The following is a 20,678-nucleotide window of genomic DNA, read 5'->3' as shown; positions in this document are numbered from 1 at the left end:
TGGAATGTAGCTGAGTCAGTCGCAGAAACCCCTGAAATACTGGTACAAAAAAAGGGAGCAGCACTAATCCAGCACTGTGGTAATTACCCTGCTCAGATTCTGTGTTTTTCTGAGTCATTTGGATAAAGGTTTTGGGCACCTCGCGTCGCTTTGCATAATCCTTGCTTACTATGTAAATCCGTGTCTCGATTTGCTTTGATTAGCAAAGCAATTTACTACACGTTTTTTCAATAATCAATTTGTGGTAGGAATAAACTGAAAGGGTGTATGAGAGGTTGTCAGAGGGCAAAACTATTTTTTGATTTCATTGATAATACTGTGCATTTAAACCCTGTTTCTTTTCTGTTAAATATCCTCCTACAACTTGCAGAAGTTGCAGAGGGAAGTTTGTCTTATTAACCCAGCTGTTGAGATCTGAGTTTCTGCAAGTCAATTTGCTGTGCATGGGTCAGCTTCAAATTGAGCATCAAATGGTTTCATCTTTGAGCATGCAGTGGAATCATGTCTGTGTTCTCATCTTCATGTCTTAGTCTTCCGGATCTCTTAGACTGCCTCTTAATGTTCTAGCTCCTTTGCCCTGGGTAGGGCCTTGACATTGAGTTGCTGTTGGTAAGATTTTTGCCCTTGCTAGTGCTCTGATCACTGTAATGAGGAATGGAGACAGTAGAAACAAAAACAGCTTCAGTTTTGTGCTACTTTCCTCTTATGTCTCTTTGTGTCTTGTTTTCTTCTGTTGCAAGCGAGAAGCTGACCGTAACCGGGAGCTGCTGACACGCATAAAGCAATATCAGGAAAGGGAAACAGAAGCTGAAAATAAACTGAAAGAACAAATGGAGATGAACAAATGCTATAAGAAGAGCATGGAGACAATGAGTAAGAAGCTGCAAGAGAAGGAGAGCAAATTAGCTGAAGCCAATGAAGTAAGAACAGTAAATTTTTAATCTTTTTGTAGCTTCTGGTGACTGCCTTTGAAGTTCTTGTGAATTGAAATACCCTTTTTGATAAAAAGAACCCTCAAAAACCAAACAAAACCAACAACCCAGGCAAAACAATGGGAAGCATAGTATTTATGAATAAACCCTGGTGGTATGTGTCCCTTTGCTGTCAAAGTTTAGAGCCTAACCAAGGCCAGAGACAAGTGAGCAGGTCAGAAGATGTCGCTGTGTTAATTAACAATGAGAAGAGATTTCTGAGGTTGATACGGGGAAGGAGAAAAAGTGCAAGGCAATATAAAGCATCTAAGTTTGGAAGTGAGGTTACATGACATTGGGTAAGGAAAGGGGAAAGAATGGAGGAGGTGAGATGGGAAGGTGTTGAGGGAAGTAGAGAGAACTGTAGAGTGGAGAAGACCAAAGTTATGTACAAAGTAATTCTTCCTGAAGTGTCTTAGGTGCCTGTGTTTTCCACTATAGAATGAATGCTTGGATAATTCACTGATTTCAGCTCTTTGGGATGAGCAGAACATCTTTCCAACCCTCAGCCTTTTCAGATACCACTCCAGTTAAGTTCAACTAGTTCATTTGTAACTTTTCTCTTTAATTGCATCAGCTGTGCACCGCTAGAGTCCTTAAGCTGCCTCACTATCACTAGAAATATTTGTATGATAAAGCAGGTAAACATGTAACATGCCATTTATTGGTGCTTAAAAACAGGGAGACAGTGATGGCATGTGAGAGAAACTAAACTCATATATGAAATGTGTGCAGCATTTCTGTTCCTGTGTTCTTTTTATTATATACATCAGTATCAAGAGGAGAACCCTGCATGTTTCTCTGTCTGGAAAACACCTTACATGTGGAATGTTTTGAGATTTTTCTCTGTTAAAGGGAGATGAATAATGGCTATTTGAAACAAACCTGTGAGGTTCCCTTTAGAGTAAATATACTTAGAACAACATTTGTAAATCCACTGACCTCCACTTTTAAAGAAAGCATAATACAGTTGGTATTTCGTTGAAGCAAACCCAGATACTTCAAATCTTGAAACCCAGCCAAAATGTATTTGGAATGGTTGTGAGATAATGTTTTTACTTTAATATATATAGTTGTGTTTTATCATCATCTAGCTTTGAAGCTTGATAGTTTTCATGCCAGTTTGAGGTCACCCACTTAATAGGTAATGGAAATGACAATTTGGGTGACAGATGAAAGCAACTAAATGACTTTCTCTTGCCTTTGTTTTTGAGGTGAGTTTGCAGGTCTGAAGGTTTGCAAGAGTGGGATTATTTCTAGATTCACTGCTCATACTTTTAATTTGGATATGATTTCTGTCTATCACTATCCATAATGTTTGGCTTGGAGAGTCATAGCCTTCTGTGTTTATTCTTTCTTTCCATTAATTCAGACAATCACTGTATTAAAAGGGAAAATATCAGAGCTGCAATGGAGTAAAATGAATCAAGAGATGCAGATGACAAGCCAAGACTCTCAGAAGCAGGAACTGATGGAACAGCTGGATGTTCAACATAAGTAAGCAGGGGATCAATGACAGTAGGGAGAAAAAGGCAAACAAAACTTCAGTCTTCTGCAGCTGTTGTCACTCCGAAAACTTTCCACAGCGTTTGATTTCCAGTCTTCAAAGGGGTTCTTTGATCTGGATATGCAGGTTATAACCGTTGTTTGGAACTAACTCTGAGGTGCAATTTAATTGTACCTTGAGGAAAAACCCCCCCCAAACTTGAACTTAAAATCCCAGTGATGTCTCACGCGCATGGTTGAGAGTTAACAGAAGGCATGTGGGTGGGAAAGGCTAATCTGAACTTTGTAGACTGAACAGAACAAAAATACCAAACCTTAACTCCTAGTCAAGGGGTAGGTGAAAGATATGAGTGTGGCTTTTTTTCCTTGCTTACTAAGTTCAACTCCTCAGTTCCAAAGGCGCTCTTTATTTACTGTGAGTATTTGTTGGTTTCAGAGCTAAGGTGGCTTTGATTTTTGGATGTTTCTCAAGATGCATCTTTTTATTAAAATGAGTATTTTTGTCTCTCAATGAGAGGGAGATGGTATGAGTGTGAAACTCTGAGAGAGCCAATCTGCTGTAACAGAACCATATACCTTGTTGGTAGAGTTTGAAGATGTTTGTCAGAGAGATTTCTGCATGTAGGTGGTTTCTGGTACGTGATCCCTGGGTGCTAAATGCCTCTTGTATCTACACCTAATAGAAAATGGCAAGAAGCTTGTCAGCAAATCCAGATGTTGCAAGCAAACCAATCCCACCTAGCAGAATATGAACAGAAGATTAAGGTAAGAAACTCTGTAGGCTGTATAAAACTTTAGTTTTTAATCTCTTCCGTGAAGAACAGAACAGTGTTTTTCTAAAAACAATTACTATTGCAGAAAGAAAAGGTTGGTTTGTCATTTAAGAATCCAATCTGGTGGCCAGCAAGAGGATAAGTTGGCTAAATTGACTTGGATGGTCCAGATTACCTGTGATTAGCTGTAACACGACACACTTCACCTTTGTTGTATCAATTGATTGAGAAAAAACATCTACCTATGCTTTCTCAATGGAAAGGGGACTTATATCCTTCTGCAGTACTCTGCAGGAACACAGTGTTTGATCTTGTGCCAGAGCACAAGATTGCCCTGCAAAAGATTCACTAGAAGTGGGTCTTTTTAATGATTAGAAGAGATCTTGTTTTGTTAGGAACTGAAGGTAAATAGGGGTAGGGAAGAAGCCAGCCCAGGTGTTACAAGTGGAACAAGAGTCATCACTGCTTTGAGTGATGGATTGGGCCACATGACCCACTGAGTTCCCTTCTAACTTCATGCAAGTCATTGATTTGAGTTTAAAAAGTACGATGGAGGAGTAGGTCTTATGAGTTCCAAGTTAATCATTGCTGTCTTCTTGCCATCCCATGTTTTCTAGGATCTGGAACAGAAACTCTCCCAGCAGGAACATGATGCTCTAATTGTCAAGAACATGAAGACAGAACTGGCTCGTCTCCCAAAAATGGAGCGGGAATTGCGCCAACTCAAGGAGGAAAATGCCTACTTCAGGTGAAAGAAGGGTTCAATTGTTGAGAGGATTAGCCTGTGTTCTTCTGCTACAATTTGCTTTCAAATCCTTCTGTTGGGCTTCCATATGGGAAACGTTAGAAGGAAGCTGAAATGTTACATATAAATACTGGGTCTGAATTGAGCAGTTTGTGATGGCTACCAGAGGATTTGACAGGGTCTGGGTAATCTTGCTGAACACAGTGAGAGCCTCACTGAATGTGTATTGATTGTTCTGGATGGTTGTTAGATATATTCTGTGGTATGTTTGTTAGAACAAAACTCAATGTTTAAAGGTAGTGATGAGCTCTGTACAGCTTTGGGAAAGGAATCCGTATAGAGAGCAGAGACAGCTGATCACTTCTTGAAGAACTCTTTTTGCTTAGTTATTGTTGCCACTGTTTTAGAGGCCTGTTGTTCAGCGTCATGTTTGGAAAGTCTTTTGTTTAAATGTCTAAAGCATTCTGATATAGACCTTCTGGGTCTCTGAAGTGGCAATTAGTTTGAAAAATTAAATTCCTGTGTACTATGAAATAAGTTGCCTTAGAGATTTATATGTTTTTTGTTAGAGTAAACTTAATTTCCATCTTTTGGTGCATCTTAGAAAAAACCCCCTGAGTTACATGTATGATCTTACCAGCTTTTTCTTATCCTAAGATTAAGGCTCTTGGCTTTCTTCTTGTTTCATTATAATTTTAAATTGGTTATCTTGGAATCTTTTCTCATGCTTGGGTGTTTTTGTCGTGCACAGAAATGTGATATCAACAGATTAAAGGTCATTTTTTTACGAAGTTTTATCTTCTCAGCCTTGCACACCTTAAGCAGTGTCAAATGTGCTCAGCCATCACTGAGCACTCAGAAAGCCCCAGTGTTTGCCACTTGCTGTGTTCCAGCCCTGTGTTCAGCCTGCCTGAAGACTGGAGTAGGGAGCCTTTTGCTACCCTTCACGCTGTTTTGCCAATCAGTGAAGCAGCTACAAACCTTCAGGTTCTTTGGACGTAATGAGGGTGGCACTTAGGGTAGGAAAAAGCCCAGTTTAGTAATGCTGAGTTTCTGTTGTAGCAGTGGCTTTGCAGTGAGGGTTATAGAAGCAAGTCACCTGAAGCCATGAAGTCTATTCAATGTCATAGGAGTCCCTTGTAATTCCAGGTGTATCTGAAAGTTCGTGAGAGTGAATCGAGTTGCTTGGCTCTTTCATTGTTGTCTCTTTTTCACCACAGGGAAATGAAAGAAAACAATGGATTGCTCAAAGAGGAGGTAGAAGGTCTCCAAAGAAAACTGGAACGCTACGAGAAGGTCCAAGCACAGCTCGTGGCTGTTGAATTGGAAAATGAGGTGAGCAGCTGGGAACGTTTGGTGGATGAGTGGGATAGAGGTTTCCTTTGTTGCCTGTCCTATCTTTTAGGCTCTTCCTCTATTTTTTACTTGAGATATGATACCTGTTTTAATTAATGGGTTTGAACAGACTTAAATGTCAGCATGAGAGGAGCTATGGCAGTAAAGGTGAAAAAGGCAAAAGGTTATCTGCTGTTCAGTGGGAGATTTTGTGTAACGAACAATCTCCTCATAGTGTCTTTTTTGGCCTTGCTGCTTCTTTCTTACCACTCTCCTGCGAGAAATGTCATTTCTGGTGTTAAGCTCTGCCCAGACATGGTGTTGCTGAACAGGCGTGCGGTAAGAACCTTGGTAGGCACTTGGATTACTGCCAGTGCCAGCGGGGCCAGAACGTGGTCTCAGATGAATAAAATTACTTTGCTTCCATCCCACCCTGTATCAAGTAGTCAAGAGATTAACCTTATTGTGAAACCTGTTGATCTGCAGAACTATACTGGTGTCTGATCAGGTTTATATAATACAATTTGCCATTGAGTAAAAGTAAAAAGCTAAAGGAGAAACTGGAAGAGGAGAAACAGGCACTTCAGCTACTACAGGATCAGTGTTGAGAATACAGCTCATTTTCTTCTCCACTGCAAGGAGTCTGGTCTACCAAGGTCTAGTACACTGATGGTAGCTCACAGGGTTAGGTAATTTACAGTGCTGAAGTGTAACATGGGTTCTGTGTGTCACAGAGCTGTGGTGACAGGGAAAATGTTTGTGAGGAATGGGGAATGACAACCAGAAATGCTAGATAAGAAGATAATGAAGTCCAAAGGAGGAAAAAAAAGACACCAACTTTGAATGGAGGATTATGGGAAAACTGTGGAAAATGACTTGTTAGAACATTTGTCTGTGTCTCTAACTCTTCTTTTAATCTCTACTTCAGAAACTTCTGGGAAAATTGAAAAGCTGGGAGAAAGTGGACCAGAGCACTGGCTTGAACATCAGGTATGTGCTCACAGCTCTGCAGAGAGGTACAATTTTAAATGATTTTCCTTTCCTCTGAATCTTCTGGTCTCTGAAATGTGCTGGTCATGTTTCTTGCTAGCTCTTCTTCAAGTGGAAGCTCTTCCAGGACTTTATTATATATGAGAAGAATCATAAGATACACACTGTTATAAAGTACCTTTGGGAACTAACAAATGTTTTTCACCAAGTCAGCTTGACAGTGTCTCTGAGGCTCAGTTTTGAGTCTCTCAACTCCTTGTGTATAAACATGCATATTTAGTTAGAGACTCTGCTCGCTTAGTAAGTGAACTCTTAAGAATATTAGGATGTGTTCAGAGGAAAGAATCTCTGTTACTTGTGACAAATTGTTGTAAATATGATTTCTTTGAAATCTGGGTATCAAAATAAACTGCCAGATCATGTTATTGTGACTTTTCTTCCCTAAAGCAGCTGAAGAACTGTTTTGTTTTGGCTAATGAGAAATGGACTAAACTCAGTTTCTTATGAAAGGGGGTAAAACTCTTCACCCCTCCACTGGTGTTTTGTAACAGCAGCTTGTCAGTTTGGGTACTGTTACTTAACAGCTTTCTGAACCACTTTCTGAAGCACTGAACCAGATTTTAAGGTCTCTGGTATGTATGTGGCATAGAGAGGGGCTGGAAATGATGCATCTTCTGATCATTTTCTTCCACTGCAGAAGGTTTTCTGTGTAACTAAGATGATTTCATGTGTCCTGTTTCAGCACTCCTTTATCATCTGTAAATGCTTACATTGTTGTTACACTCGAAGGAGAGGTGCTTCTTTGTAAATAACTGTCTTGATATGAGCATTCTAGTACAGATCACCTTTCCTACTGGATCAAGGCCTGAGCTGCAACATGAACCACAGAACCTAATTTTACTAGTTGCTTCTTTATTCCATTCGTTACACATGCCCAAGAACAGAGCTGTATCTGCACACTGCTGGGATTGTTTAGAAGTAGGAGCATTTGAATATGCACTTATGGTTTGGGCACATTATTGCTTCATGTAAAAAATACTTATGTTTAACTTCGGAAAGCCCCCTTAATTTTCTCACTGTTTTCTGTTTAATGAGGACAATGAACCTTTCTCTAGAGGCATGCTAGTAGGTAGCATGACTAAGATCTTCCCCTGCCTCTGCTGAGGATACATACGTTTAGATGGAGTTAGAATTGTGCTGCATCTCCTATGGCAAGGAATGGCCAGAAATAGTATGAATCCTTTTCACAAAACCTGTGCTATCAGACAGCAGAGTAAAAGCTTTTTACTTACCTCAAGCTGTTAAAGGTTTAATGAGGTAATTTCACACTGGGAGAAAAATGGAACCAAGTGATTCTGCCTGTGGAAGTGTAATAACTCCTTCATTTAAAATCAGAATATTCGCTGGAAAGTGTTAGGCTTTGATTGGGCCATATTGTTTAGTGCTATTAATGGCATCTTCTCTTACAGAGGAGGGAATTGCTCCTGAGAAAAATCATCTTTTGCATGCAATTGTAGCAAGTGGAGCTGGATGATTTCCTTCTCCCTCTCCCCCCCCCCCCTTTTTTTTGTTGTTGCTCAGATTTCTTACAGCATGAATTACATTGCTTTTCAGTCAGCGTTGATGAAGATGATGAGAGGTCATTGTCCTAGTTAAGTTCCTTGAGTATGCTGTTGGTGAATCGTAGAATCATAAAATCACAGAATCAACTAGGTTGGAAAAGACCTTTAAAATCGTCAAGAGAAGAGTTAATTGCCCATCTCATAGTAGAAGAAAATAGGAACAAGCTGGATAGTTGTCCCAAAGAGCCAGAGCAATGTGCTGTTTGCTAATAAGTAGATAAGCCAGGAAGAAGGGAAATGCATCTTATCATACTCTTCATTGGTACAGAGAATGTAAGGGAAGCGTGTACAGCATGTGGTGTTTTAGGAGAGGATGGTTTTTAATTTCTCCAGCATTTCCACAGGGCTTGTTCTGTGTCTGCTCTCGGTGGTTTCTGTTCACTGATTGCCTGGTCCCAGCAGGCTTTTTGTCAGATTGGCTTGTGATCAGACCTTGGAGTGTAATTTTAGGTGATAATACTTGGAAAGGAGGTGCAGCTTTTAGGAGTGTAGTGGTAATCCTGCTGACTTTAGTACTGGTCTCTTTTTGGTAACAATGAAAGAGCAAAGTGTTTATAATGCTTCACCTTTTGTGAGGGGAAACAAGTTCATTAACAGTTTACTCAAGGGCTAGTCTTACGTTTTCTAGTTCTGGATTCCACTTGTAAGCTCCTGGGTTTTCTTCTTGCTCTCATAAACTGCAGAAGCAAAGACAGCTTTAGCTCTGGAGCATGTTGGTGTGTTTTGTGTAGCTGTTGTGCAGTGTTCTGTCCAGAATTTGCCTTTGGAATGATGCCTGCCTTGTACAACTGTTATAATATCCTTGTAAGCTCCACAATACCCAGACAATAAATTAATACACACCATGGTTATGTATGGTTTGTGTATACACATTATGCATCTCTTACTCTTTTTTACGGTCAGTTATAAGTCCTTTTGATATTTTGATCTTCTTACTGCCTACTTTCATGGTATAGTTGGCTGTCTCTTATTGCGGATGTGATTTTTGTCTCGTAGGTCTTTTTTGTGAGTTACTGTCATGCTGCCAGGGATTTTCATACATTTCTCATGTGTTGCTCTGGATTGATATTCCTGCTGTAGGATTTGGTTTCAACTGTAAAAGGAAAAAATGCTGAATTCTGAAATTCTTGCTTTGCAAGTAGAAAGTCTTCCTTATTTTGGGGTTTTACTTCCTTTGAGAAGGATATTCATGTATGAATATTGTAGGACTTTGTTATTAAGGAAGAGTTGTATTGAGAAAATAAGCTTCTTGTACTCTGTCTCTCCAGAATGTGCTGATGTAGCTTGTATTTCTTCAAGATCTAGTATTTGTATAATGTTGCCCATCTTCACTGAAGAACCTTGATAGACTTGGTTGTGTTTTTCAGAGTTGCACTATCAGCTTAGAGCTGTTTCCCAGGTAGTTTCTTGACTGCCATTAAACAACATGTATCTTAACAGAAAAGTACTTGGGGGAGGTTGTGTGTGAGAAGAGGCAGGTGCTTTATTTGGATGACAGTGTGTAAAACCATCAACGAGGTGGTGTCCTTTCTCCTGCTGCTGGAGAAAACTGGATTTCTGCTCCAGTCTGGCAGGCTCAGCCTGATGTAAAACCATCAGCTGGGCTCGCAGGAAGGGTCAGGAATGTTATTCGTTGTTGCTATCAATGCTACACACGTGCAATTCTGTCTCCTTGTCTAGTACTTCAGGTAGTAACTTGGTGTGAAAGAGATTTGTGCATATTTCTCTAATGGCATACAGAGTAGAGTGTTTTTCAAACCAGCTCTGTAAAGTTCATATTTACACCACACATGCTTCATTTAGTCTTGTTTAATAGGAGTACTTCAAAGCCTGGTTCTTTTCCCTGCACCCCAAGCCTCAGAATTGCATCCTCCAGAGCAGCACTGTTCCTGTTTGACTTTCCCTTCTGCGGCATGTAGAAGATACCCAAAAAAAGAGGGTTCTTATTCTGTGAGCTTTTCCTCTAAATAAGCTTTTTTGCTGCTGCTTGTCTGTTTGACTGGTATTGCCTTTGTCCTCTAATAAATTAGCCAGGTGACTCTGGTATCCATAAACAGATACACATCATTTTGCATCCTTCTGTACTCCAGGGTGTATCCGGTATGTTTTAAAGATGAGGTAGTTAGTAAGTCAGATACTGAAGATATTGATAGTCATTGATAGCAGCTGACAAGGTTTAATGCTGAATTTTCTTTGTATTTATGCATAAGTGGCAGAAGATTGCTAAGTCTTGAAAGACTGGAGTTTTGCAGAAAGGTCATACAGATTTGTGGAAGATAAAGCAAAAGATTTTGTTCATGTCTTCAGAATCATATTTGTGTTTTCCATGCCCATCACAAGGAAGCACTAGAGAGATCAGATGTCTTTTTGTGAAGGGCCATGGAATACAGTATGGAAGTTAAATGTGAGGCTGACGTATCAGAAAGAAGAGCAGTGTGCTTGGACAGTGCTGTGTTGCTCAGAGGCTTCAGTCATGGTCTTCGACATTCCTGAGTCCCATCTAATTGTGGTTATATTGGAAGGCAGATCTCAGTCGCTGGTGCCTTTGCTGTAAGGCTGACCTGGAGAGACTCTGGAGTTTAATGAAGCGTGGGTTTGGAGAGTACCTGTAGTTGTCCTTCAGTTTGCAAGGTCAGACTCAGTTGGCCTCACTGATGAGAGTGCATTAAGCTGCTCTAGCTGTTTGTGTGCTTGCTGCCCGGGCCTGGAAAGAGAAGTGCATATCCGACAGGAATTCAGGCCAATGCTTACGGACCATTTTCACTCAGTGGAGCCTGCCAGGTGCAGGCAGCAGGCACTGATCTGCTGACCTGTCCTTTAGAGCCAAAGAATGAACCTGTTAATGCTGACCTGGGTTTCTTGTGGAAACATCTGCAGGCTGGCTTGCTGACAAATCTTGGGGCCTAGCTTCCTGCAATGTCTGAGACCAGATAAGAAGAGGAGATAGCGTGAATGTGCATGCATTTCCTCTCTAAGAAAGGGTTTAATTAAGTGGGAAGTATCTCTATTTAGTACAGTGGATAGCACAGTTGTAATTTGTAATTACACAGGTGCTACGCTCAGTACGGGAAGTCCTCCTATGCACATTCTGCTTTTGGAGCTGGGGGAAGGGAGGGAGAGAGGGAGGGAAAAGGGAATCAGATTTCTTGATTCTGCATTTAGTGGTGGATTAGTGCTCTTTTTTCCCCAGTGAATAGAAAAGAAGGGAGAATATTGGAGTTCTCTACTTTCCTTTTTGAATCTTGATTAACTATGCTTAGCTACTCTGTGCTCTCTTCCATACCAGGCATTGAATATCTTTGCAGTAGTGAATGAAGCTCATAATCTTCTCTTTTCTCACAAGGTAGTAATTTACCTTCCTCTGAATGTCCATTATGAGTAAGTGGTTACTGGTTTAAAACCCCTCAAAAATCTGTTGACAGATACCCAAAGCAGTGCATGTTGAAATGATGTGAATTGCTCCTATCTGTTTCTGGATACTTCATTAACCAAGCAAGATAAGGCTGGGGTTTACTGTTGCTAGTTCCAGTAATGCCATAATTCTGGCATGATTGCTCCATAGTTGAGCAGATACTGTTATTGGAGTAGCCTGTTGTATCCCTCTGGTCTTTTGTCACCAGTAAGAAATGGATCTAATGAAAAGTGTTTGCTGACTGCTGTCAGTAACTGTACGACTGCTCTGAGCTGAAGTGTTAATTTCCATGTTTGGGGGGGTCTAAAAGGGGTGGATTTCTCTGGGTTGTCTAATGGTGGCCCTTTACTTTAGAGCTAAGTCCCTCATTGGAGAAGAAAGTCATAAGTAGCACAGTCTGAGGATCTTGAAACTTCAGTTTGTACATCTAAGTTTTAAGTAAATAATAGTGATTTGTGATCTGTGAACATACCGAGAATTGCATGACTGCTGTTTAGGAGATTCCCAGTGCAAAACAAGCTGTCTCCTCACAGTGAGAATTCCCAAGGCACCAAAAAGGCAGATAAACACAATATAGAGGGAAACACTAATTAAACCCCTCCACAAACAAACAGCAAAAACCAAAACAAAAAGAGAAGCTATACTGCTTAGAGGAAGCTGTTATAGTTGTGAGGTCTCAGCTTACCTCATGGGATGGTATCTGCTGATGGCCTGTACAGACACAGAACTGCATTTTACAGTTACTTTGAAGAGCTTAATTTTGTCATCAAAAAATTTGCTTTCCATTGAAGTTGAAGGTTTGATAAAAGAATTCACTCTGTGAAGAGGCCAAATGTACTTTGACTTCTGACTCAAGTGTCTGTGTGCAAATCATAGAATCATAGAATAGTGAGGGTTGGAAAGGACCTTAAGATCATCTAGTTCCAACCCCCCTGCCATGGGCAGGGACACCTTGCCCTAAACCACATGGTCCAAGGCTCTGTCCAACCTGGCCTTGAACACCGCCAGGGATGGAGCATCCACAACCTCCCTGGGCAACCTATTCCAGTGCTCCACCACCCTCACTGTAAAGAGCTTCTTCCTTATGTCTAATCTAAACTTCCCCTGTTTAAGTTTGAACCCATTACCCCTTGTCCTACCACTACAGTCCTTAAGGAAGAGTCCTTCCCCAGCATCCTTATAGACCCCGTTCAGATACTGGAAGGCTGCTATGAGGTCTCCACTCAGCCTTCTCTTCTCCAGGCTGAACAGCCCCAACTCTCTCATCCTATCTTCATGTTCTGTTCCTACCTGGTACTTTATGGGTCTGTGAGCACTGCAGCTGGAAGAGGGAGTCCTGCACAGCAAAAAGTAATCTAGGATGGAAACCAGCTTTCAGCCAGATAGCTTCCCTCATCAGTTTACTGTGTGGGTGCAGGAATACTTGTGCTGTTCCAGGGCAGGGCAGAGAGAAGTGGCAATGAGCAGCCAGGGTCAGCAGGGAGCATGAGGATAACTTACAAATAAAGGTTATGTGCTCAGTATATGTGTAGAAAATATACAAAGCATTTAAAATCTTCTTGAGGGAGAAGTGCCTGAATTATTCCAGAGGGGATCTATGTCTTTAGAGAGTGAGATAGAGGTTTCAAGAGAAAACTAATCACGATGTCTTACAATAATTTACATGGAGAAGTTTTGGAGGCAGCTGTCACCTATTGAATGTGACATACAGCATATGCTGGAGTATTGCTCTAAGCTCTCTTGTGCTTTGTTATCTTGTTATGTTAAAATATACATTATTCTTCAATTTCTGCAGTGCCTTAGGTTTTAGCTTTCTGTGACAGAATGCTTTTTGTGCGTGGCGGGGAAAAAATGTTCCTCTGTCATCTCAATAGCTGAAGCTGCAGTTTGTTCAGAGGAGTCAGAATGCAGTTTTAGGAGACTTCAGGCTGTATTTGGGTTTTGTAAAGGAGTGAGGTATTTAAATGTGATGTTTGGATGCCTGATGTCAAATCTGTGCTTTAGCCAGAGTGTAGGCTTCTCCCATTCTGATGATGGTGATCCACTTAATTTTAATGTGGTGACAATCTGCACCTCTTTGCATAGATTTCCTATAATACTGTAGGTCTGTTCCTGTCAGTACTTCACTGAAGTGCTGGACAAAGCTTCCTGCCAGATTTTCCTCTCTCATATTCTCTCCAAAAAAGCTGTACTTATCTCTGATGTTCAAAAATATTACTGTTCTTTCTCCTTTGCCATTAGTGCTTTTGTTTCTGTTTGAATCTATCAGAGTAATAAGTCTTGAGACTAAAGGAAAGATAAGGAAGAGTGTAAAACATAATGGATGAACACCTGACATCCAGGCAGACCGGAGCTGTAATGTATAATCAGAGACAGAAGTAAGCAAGCTCACATCAAAAAGATGTCTGTCCTTGCTTTGCATTTCAAAGCTCTGGGACTAGTTAGAGAAACTGTCTTTCCAGGATCACAGATCTGGCGTTCTGGAGACAGAGAAAACTATTGAACAGGAGCTTAGCACTCTATCCATCTTCTTTGTTGAATAATTTGAGGAACTTTGGTAGTTTGCCTACAGGAACTCTGTGGAGAATAATGATATCAAAGAAAAGATGGATGATTCTTACCAGGGGAATAAGAACTTTACTCTAGAAGATGCCAGTGGACCCTTTTAACTGGAAAATATCACTTCACTTCAATTTTCATTGTTTTTATCAGACTATAGAACATTGTCCCATCTTGAATATAGGGTGCACTTCCCAAACCAATAAACATAAGGCTCTTTTTCCAGTAGGAACAAGAGTGGGTTTAGAAACGTGTGCTGGTGGTGTCTTCTGCACAGCTGGTGATTTGTTAGCTACAGGGATTTGCCAGTCAGACACTTCATTTTGTGGTGTTGCCACATTTCTTGCAAGTCATTGTTTGAATGCTGTTGAAAAACAGTTGGCTAAAAGTAGCTTGCTTTCTTCCAGCATGTAGTGACCCATGTTATGTGTAAATAGCTTGAACTTAGGTGCTCACTCTGCTGTGAAGGAGAAGCTTTCAAAAATACCCAGGCTTTTATAAAGAGCCACTCTCCCTGCATTAAGCAGTCCTGTTTGCCTTAAAGTGAAATTATCATTTAAATAGCAGAGGCTAATGAGCAAAGGGATGGTTTGCTGCTGTCAGAGAACTCAAATGCTCATCCTTGATTCTTATTCAGCCTCTCATTTGGCCATTTGCACAAACCCAATATCACTGTAATTTCTAGCTCGTTTTTAATTTTGCCTTTCCATTTCCATTTTAGCATCTGTCATTGTTTCAGTGCTGAATTTTCTGTTGACGTGCTGTGCCTTCCCTCTCCCTCAGATTTGCAGTGTAATGTACCTCATTTACCCTCAAAGTTCTGCCTTTGCAGGGAAAATGTCAAACAAAACTGTGAAAATGGATCCTGTACATGCTTACTGCGGAGGATTTTGGTTTAGTGTAGCAATGCCTCTTTCAAACCCCTTCTCAAAACTCACAGGCCTTTTCTGAACAGAAGCAAATCAAAATGCTTCAGTAAGTATTCAAGCTCTTGTATTGTGCTACTCCCTTGTCCTGGGCATGGCCTTTATCTCCAGGGCAAGGAATCTACCTCCTTCACTGGATCAAGCTGGATTGTGCCAGGCTGATGTTTCTTTGTCTAGAGAATTGATTACTTTATCAAATAAAACACAATAGGTCTTATTTATTTGAACTTCACTGAAATACTTGATCAAGGGAGCTACTTGAGAAGGTATAAACCATGCAGGAGAAGATGGAAATTCCTTGGGTTGCCCAAGGAAGTTGTGAATGCTCCATCCCTGGCAGTGTTCAAGGCCAGGTTGGACGGAGTCTTGGGTGACATGGCTTAGTGTGAGATATCCCTGTCCATGGCAGAGGGGTTGGAACTAGATGATCTTAAGGTCTTTTCCAACCCAAACTATTCTATGATTCTATTCTAAGAATTGTGGAGTGTATGAGGAATTACTTAAGCAGGGATAGATTTAATATTGTTGAAAGGAAAATGCAAGGATAAGTAGAATTCCTCAAAGATTAGCCTTAGGATCTGCTTTATTTAATATTTCTATTAATGGTTTTGGTGCAAAAATTTGGTGTGTGCTGATAAAACTTGGCTAATGATGCCAAAAAGAAGAGTCATAAATACCCAAAAGCTGGATGTGCGGAACTGAGTGGCCCTAAGGAGTAGAGTGAAGAAGTGGGACAAAATTCAGTGAAACAAAGCACAAGGCTCCCTGGAATTGGGAGCTGAATACAAACTGCTTATGTAAAATGCAGCACATGCTGTGGAGAGGACTAGAAGAAGGGCTCTGTACTTGTTTACAACAGGATGCCTGTTAGTTCATACACAAAGGATGCACCAGGAGAACTTCCATGAAGGAGAAGGTGTTGAAGTGCCTCTGTAGATGGCCTGGGAGGTGCTTCTTGGAGTTCTGGTCACGCTGTGCAGGAAGATAGTGGGAGGTGAGTGCAGGAAAGGGTTGCTGGGAGGAGCCCCAGAGCCCCCGAGCCAGTGATGAGTGGAAGGACTCGCCTCCTCTAGCAAAGGCTGGCAGGAGATGGAGGAGAGAGGAGGTTGTTTCCAGATGCTGATCTGGACACCTCAGGGCTCCTGTTTTCAAATGAAGCTTTCTATGGGGTTAGAATAGCTTGTGGAAAATAGAGCCAGGCCTTTTCACCAGCTAGAAGATAAAACATGCCCAACTATTTCGTGTAGCCAAAGCACTTAAGAGCTGGAGGTGTATGGAACCTTCTTTCCTTCCCTGCCACTGATGCAAGATGCAGGGAGTGCCTTAGCAAAGCTTTTTTTGTGTGGTGATTATTGTGTTTGTGTGTTTGAGCTTTTTTGTTAGTGTTTTTCTTTTCTCCCTAGTGGCTGCTGAAGCACGAAGATGTGTTCTGCACATATTTTGGTCATTACCTGGCAGTGAAATGTTTGTTCTAATGAAGTCATGTCTGTTGCACAATGGCATTTTGTAAGAGGATGATCCATTTTGGAATAGCATGTTAGAAAGCTCTGCACACTGAAGCAGCTCTCAAGTTTTACTGCCTCTTGCTGTAAACGGAAATGAGATCTGACAGAGAGCCTGACCTTTCAACAGAGATAGTTTTGGCTTTTCTAGAAAGGTATTTACTTGATTTCAAGCATCTCTTCTTTCTTCTTTAGTATTACTTTGAGTCAATCCTTACCGATTCCCTTTCTCTAGTCTCAACTCTCTTGTCAGTGAAGTTTAACAATTGCTTTGCCTCTTTGTGGGGAGCAATTGGCAACTATTGCAAGAACTATGTTCTATCACACGTTGTTCTTGCTGGAATTGCTTTTGAGTTCTCATTACTTGTTTAAACTCTCTTCCAGAGGTGTTCTGATATGAACAGTAGAGTGAAAGGAAGATCAATTTTTTGGGTAGGAAGAAATATGAAATTCTGGATTTCCTAAGTTACACCCTGCTGACCAAGTTCAGTTCTGTTCTGTTTTAATGAAACAGTCATTCTCTTTCTGTAATACACATGAAGCTGTTCAGCGAGGGCTTGAAATCATAGAATCATAGAGTGGTTTGGGTTGGAAAGGACCTTAAGATCATGCAGTTCCAACCCACTGCCGTGGGCAGGGACACCTCACACTAGACCATGTCAGCCAAGGCTCTGTCCAACCTGGCCTTGAACACTGCCAGGGATGGAGCATTTACCACTTCTTTGGGCAACCTGTTCCAGTGCCTCAGCACCCTCCTACTGGCTTTCCTAAGGAGGACAGAAATGGGGTATCTGGCTTTGACTCGGAATGTGTTCAGTATCAGAATGCTCAGTTAGAGAAGTCAGCTCTTCGGTTAGTTTGGACAGTTTTCTGTGATACTTCACAGCTTTGCTATCAGGTTGCTTCAGAAGATGATACTTTAACCTGGTTATGAATTTATGTTTCTTACTCAGCTTTGCTAGTACATATACACGTAAGACTTCTGCGTCCTCTTTGTATTCCCAGAGGTAAAGCTTTGTGGCTTCAGGTGGTTTTCTCAAATTTAGCAGCCAAGGTTGGTGGCATCAGACCTGTTTTGTGACAAGCCTTTCATTTTGGCCTGATGGTTTCCCGTGTGACATTGGCAAAGGCATCATCTGCCTTCTGGATAGCTGGCTACTTGTCAAGGTCACACAACACTTATTGGCTCGCCTGTCTCAAGTAGCTGTCAAGGGGAAATGCAATTTGCCCTTTTTAATGACTGATGTATTTGGAAGGGTGGTAGAGAGGAAGAGTGAAAAGTGCTCTGAATTTGTTTTCTTTCCAATAGGATAGACATAGGTCTTGGAAAATGCATGTGCTCCTGTCTGTGGTTTATGAGAGCTGCTAAAACATGCTGTTTCTCAGTGTCAGTCTTCTGGCTGTAGTTACATATTGACAATAGCTTCTTTCTAAAATACTTCTCTGTTTCTTGAATCCTGTGCAGTTGTTTTCCATGCTGGTGTGTCTAGATCAGTAGAGTATCATAGAATCCAGGTTGGAAAGGACCTCAAGGATCATCTGGTCCAGCCTTTCACGGCAAAAGCACGGTCTAGACAAGATGGCCCTGTGTCCTGTCCAGCCAAATCTTTAAAGTGTCCCATGTTGGGGAAGAGTCTGGAGGGTACAAAGCAAATCCTGAAGTTTGCTTTAGACGCAGCCTTTCTGCTTCATGTTTTCATGATGTATGTGGGTTAAGTATTTGCCAGAAGTGACTTTCAGGGACAGTCTCTAGTACCGTGTGATGTTAGTAGATAAGCATCAGACCAATCTGGTAGTACATAGTGTTAAAAAAGTTGCACTTTGTGTCTAAGATTGTGAGGGTTACTGAATAAATACTTGGCCATTCAGCAATGAAACATCAGAAGGGCAGTTCCCAAGGTTTTAGCATCTATATCAGTCTATGGATTTGTCAGGGAGAACAGATTCTTTTGGTATTAAGTTGGGATTCAGATGCCCAGAGAAGCTGTGGCTGCCCCATCCCTGGCAGTGTTCAAGGCCAGGTTGGACACAGGAGCTTGGAGCAACCTGCTCTAGTGGAAGGTGTCCCTGCCCGTGGCAGGGGGTTGGAACTGGATGAGCTTTAAGGTCCCTTCCAATCCAAACCAGTCTGGGATTCTGTGATCTATGGCAGGACTAAATCACTGCATGGAATTTGATGGAATTGTAGCTGATAGGAATCTTGCCAGCAGCCTCAAATTGCACGTGGGTTTTCATAGGTTTAAGGAGCTGTCTCTCACTAGGTTGTTTCTTGTCCTTTTCTGTGCTGCTTTGGACTCGTTAGTGTTGTGTAAGCTGTCCCCTGCATTTTCCATCCTTGCTGTGCTAGGGGAGTTTAAGGGGCTCAGCTGAAACGAGCAGGAAATAACTACCTTCTCCTCCACAAAGTGCTATGTCTGTCAGAGAGGCAGCTCGAGGGCTCAGGTTGTCGTGCTGTTGTGGAAGAGCTGCAATTCCCTTCTGTGTGAACAATAAGCTTTGTATCTGTTTGTACAGTAATGACCTGCTTTTGTTTCTTTCAGAACCGTGCTCTGCTGTCTGGAGCCTTTCCATTGACAGACAGCCCTTGCCAAATTAATTTTATTTAATTATCTCCCAGGGCTAAGCTTGAATACATTTGGTGTTAAATTCCCCATTTCTCCCTCTTCTGAACGAAATGGACTTAATATCCTTGTTAAAATCTGATTAAAACTAAAATTGAGTTTTTTGAAGTCTGATTATCCCATGAAATGGAATTTTTAAACCTAATAATGAATGGATTTGCATACATTTTGAGCCTCATTGAAAAGAAAGTTGAAACAAATTTATTAATGAAATTTTCTTCTGCTGTCTCTTTGGGCTATGACGATTGCTGGAAAGTGAGGTAGGAGAAGGGAAAGCAAGTATAAAACCCCTCCCTCTTCTGAAATACATCCTCTCCTCTCCCCAAATTAATTCCAGAGCTGGTTTGACCCTGTCTCATTTCTGTTCCTCTCTGCCACACAGCCCAGTTTGGGTAATTGATGGCCTTTCAGAGAGTAACTACACAGTTGAGCCGGTTTCATGTATTTAAAGGCTTTGTGTTTTCTGAAGGGAGGATGTGGGGGCAACATTTGTTTCAGCTATTATGTTCTTCCCCTTCTTTTCTGAGGTAGCCCTGATACAAAATCAATACGCAGCTCTCGTTTCTCCTCTCTGAGAAGCTCTATATTTGAGCTTTTATTCTAAGCCTGACAAAAAGCGGATAGTTTTACAGACTGTGGTGAATGTGCACATGGGATTTGTGATTGTTTATGTAGTTCCCTGCATTTGAAGCAGTTTCTTTGTAGGAGAGATTTGAATCTTTCACTACTGTAATTGTGCCCCTTCCCTCAGGGTTTTGAAAGTGAAAAGGATGGATGTATCTGCTTGTCTGAGCTCAGCTGCAGAGGGCAGCCAGATGCCTGTGCAGAGAGGTATTGATTTCACATATCAAACCTTTCTGTATGTTTTTTGCACTGATTGAGTAGTTCAGGAGACGTCCTGATATAAAAGGTAGCACTTAAAGATGTAGCTGCTTGTTTGTTTTGGTCAGTCATCCCCTTACTTGGAGGATCTCACAGAGGAGCTTACAAAAAGCTCTTTGCACACAGAAGCATTAGTTACCAAGTTTTCAGAGCATCTTCTCTCTCATATGCTGGGTGCAGATTTTTTTTTTTCCATGTGACAATATTACAGTAAATGTGGTAGAAGAAAAATCTGACAATTCGGAAACCCTGGTCTTGATACGACTGTGCAAAGAGTCTTAGCATGTGCCAAATATTCTCTAAACATCTACATTGCAAAGTTACTTTGAGCAGAGGGATTTGTTTTCCATATGCCTTTGTGTTTTTGTTTAATCCTATCTTTGCAAAGGTTAAGTCTGAAACACAGTGGATGGAGGTATTGAGTTCTACAAGAAGTGCATGATTCTGGCACTGTTTCTTTGAGATGCTTCTCAAGTGGAGGGTTTTACAAGGGAAGCTGTGGTTCAGCAGCAGAAGGAGAGTTGAGCTGAGTTTGGAGGAGGCTTTGAGCTGGCAAAGGCTCAAATTATTCAACAGAATGGTTGATGTAAATAAAATACTTTCTTGGTAGCATAGAAGGAGAACTCGAGAATTCAGAATTAGGATGAAAGGAGGTGAGGTAGCTCTGCACCAGTGACTTCGAATTGTTTTGTGATTTAATGGCTGCAGCTTTCATTTGTGCTTGCTCAAAAGGGGTCCAAAGTAGACCCCTTTTAGCATCAAAGGTATTTATACAATAAGTATTATATAGGACTGTCATTTACACTTAGGTTATAAATGCTTGGCAGTATCTCC

At 41.2% G+C, this 20,678-nt stretch overlaps 1 protein-coding gene across 5 annotated transcripts in view; it reads left to right on the top strand.

Moving 5' to 3' along the window:
* MAD1L1 (mitotic arrest deficient 1 like 1) overlaps positions 1–20,678 on the top strand; it is a 366,422-nt gene that overhangs the window by 4,040 nt on the left and 341,704 nt on the right. For 4 of the 5 annotated variants that reach the window (XM_030484959.1, XM_030484958.1, XM_030484960.1 and 1 more), the window contains exons 4-9: positions 741–920; positions 2,344–2,468; positions 3,161–3,242; positions 3,868–3,998; positions 5,216–5,330; positions 6,259–6,320. In XM_030484959.1, coding sequence (XP_030340819.1) covers positions 741–920; positions 2,344–2,468; positions 3,161–3,242; positions 3,868–3,998; positions 5,216–5,330; positions 6,259–6,320 — 695 coding nt within the window. Of the gene's footprint in view, positions 1–740; positions 921–1,412; positions 2,469–3,160; positions 3,243–3,867; positions 3,999–5,215; positions 5,331–6,258; positions 6,321–20,678 lie in introns of all 5 variants that reach the window. The other variant, XM_030484963.1, reaches the window with a different exon arrangement.

The sequence above is a fragment of the Strigops habroptila genome, chromosome 4 (genome assembly GCF_004027225.2).
Source record: "Strigops habroptila isolate Jane chromosome 4, bStrHab1.2.pri, whole genome shotgun sequence".
In the NCBI taxonomy this organism is placed as follows: Eukaryota; Metazoa; Chordata; class Aves; order Psittaciformes; family Psittacidae; genus Strigops; species Strigops habroptila.
The sequence above is the reverse complement of the archived record's forward strand: the minus strand, read 5'-3'. Positions and strand labels throughout refer to the sequence as shown.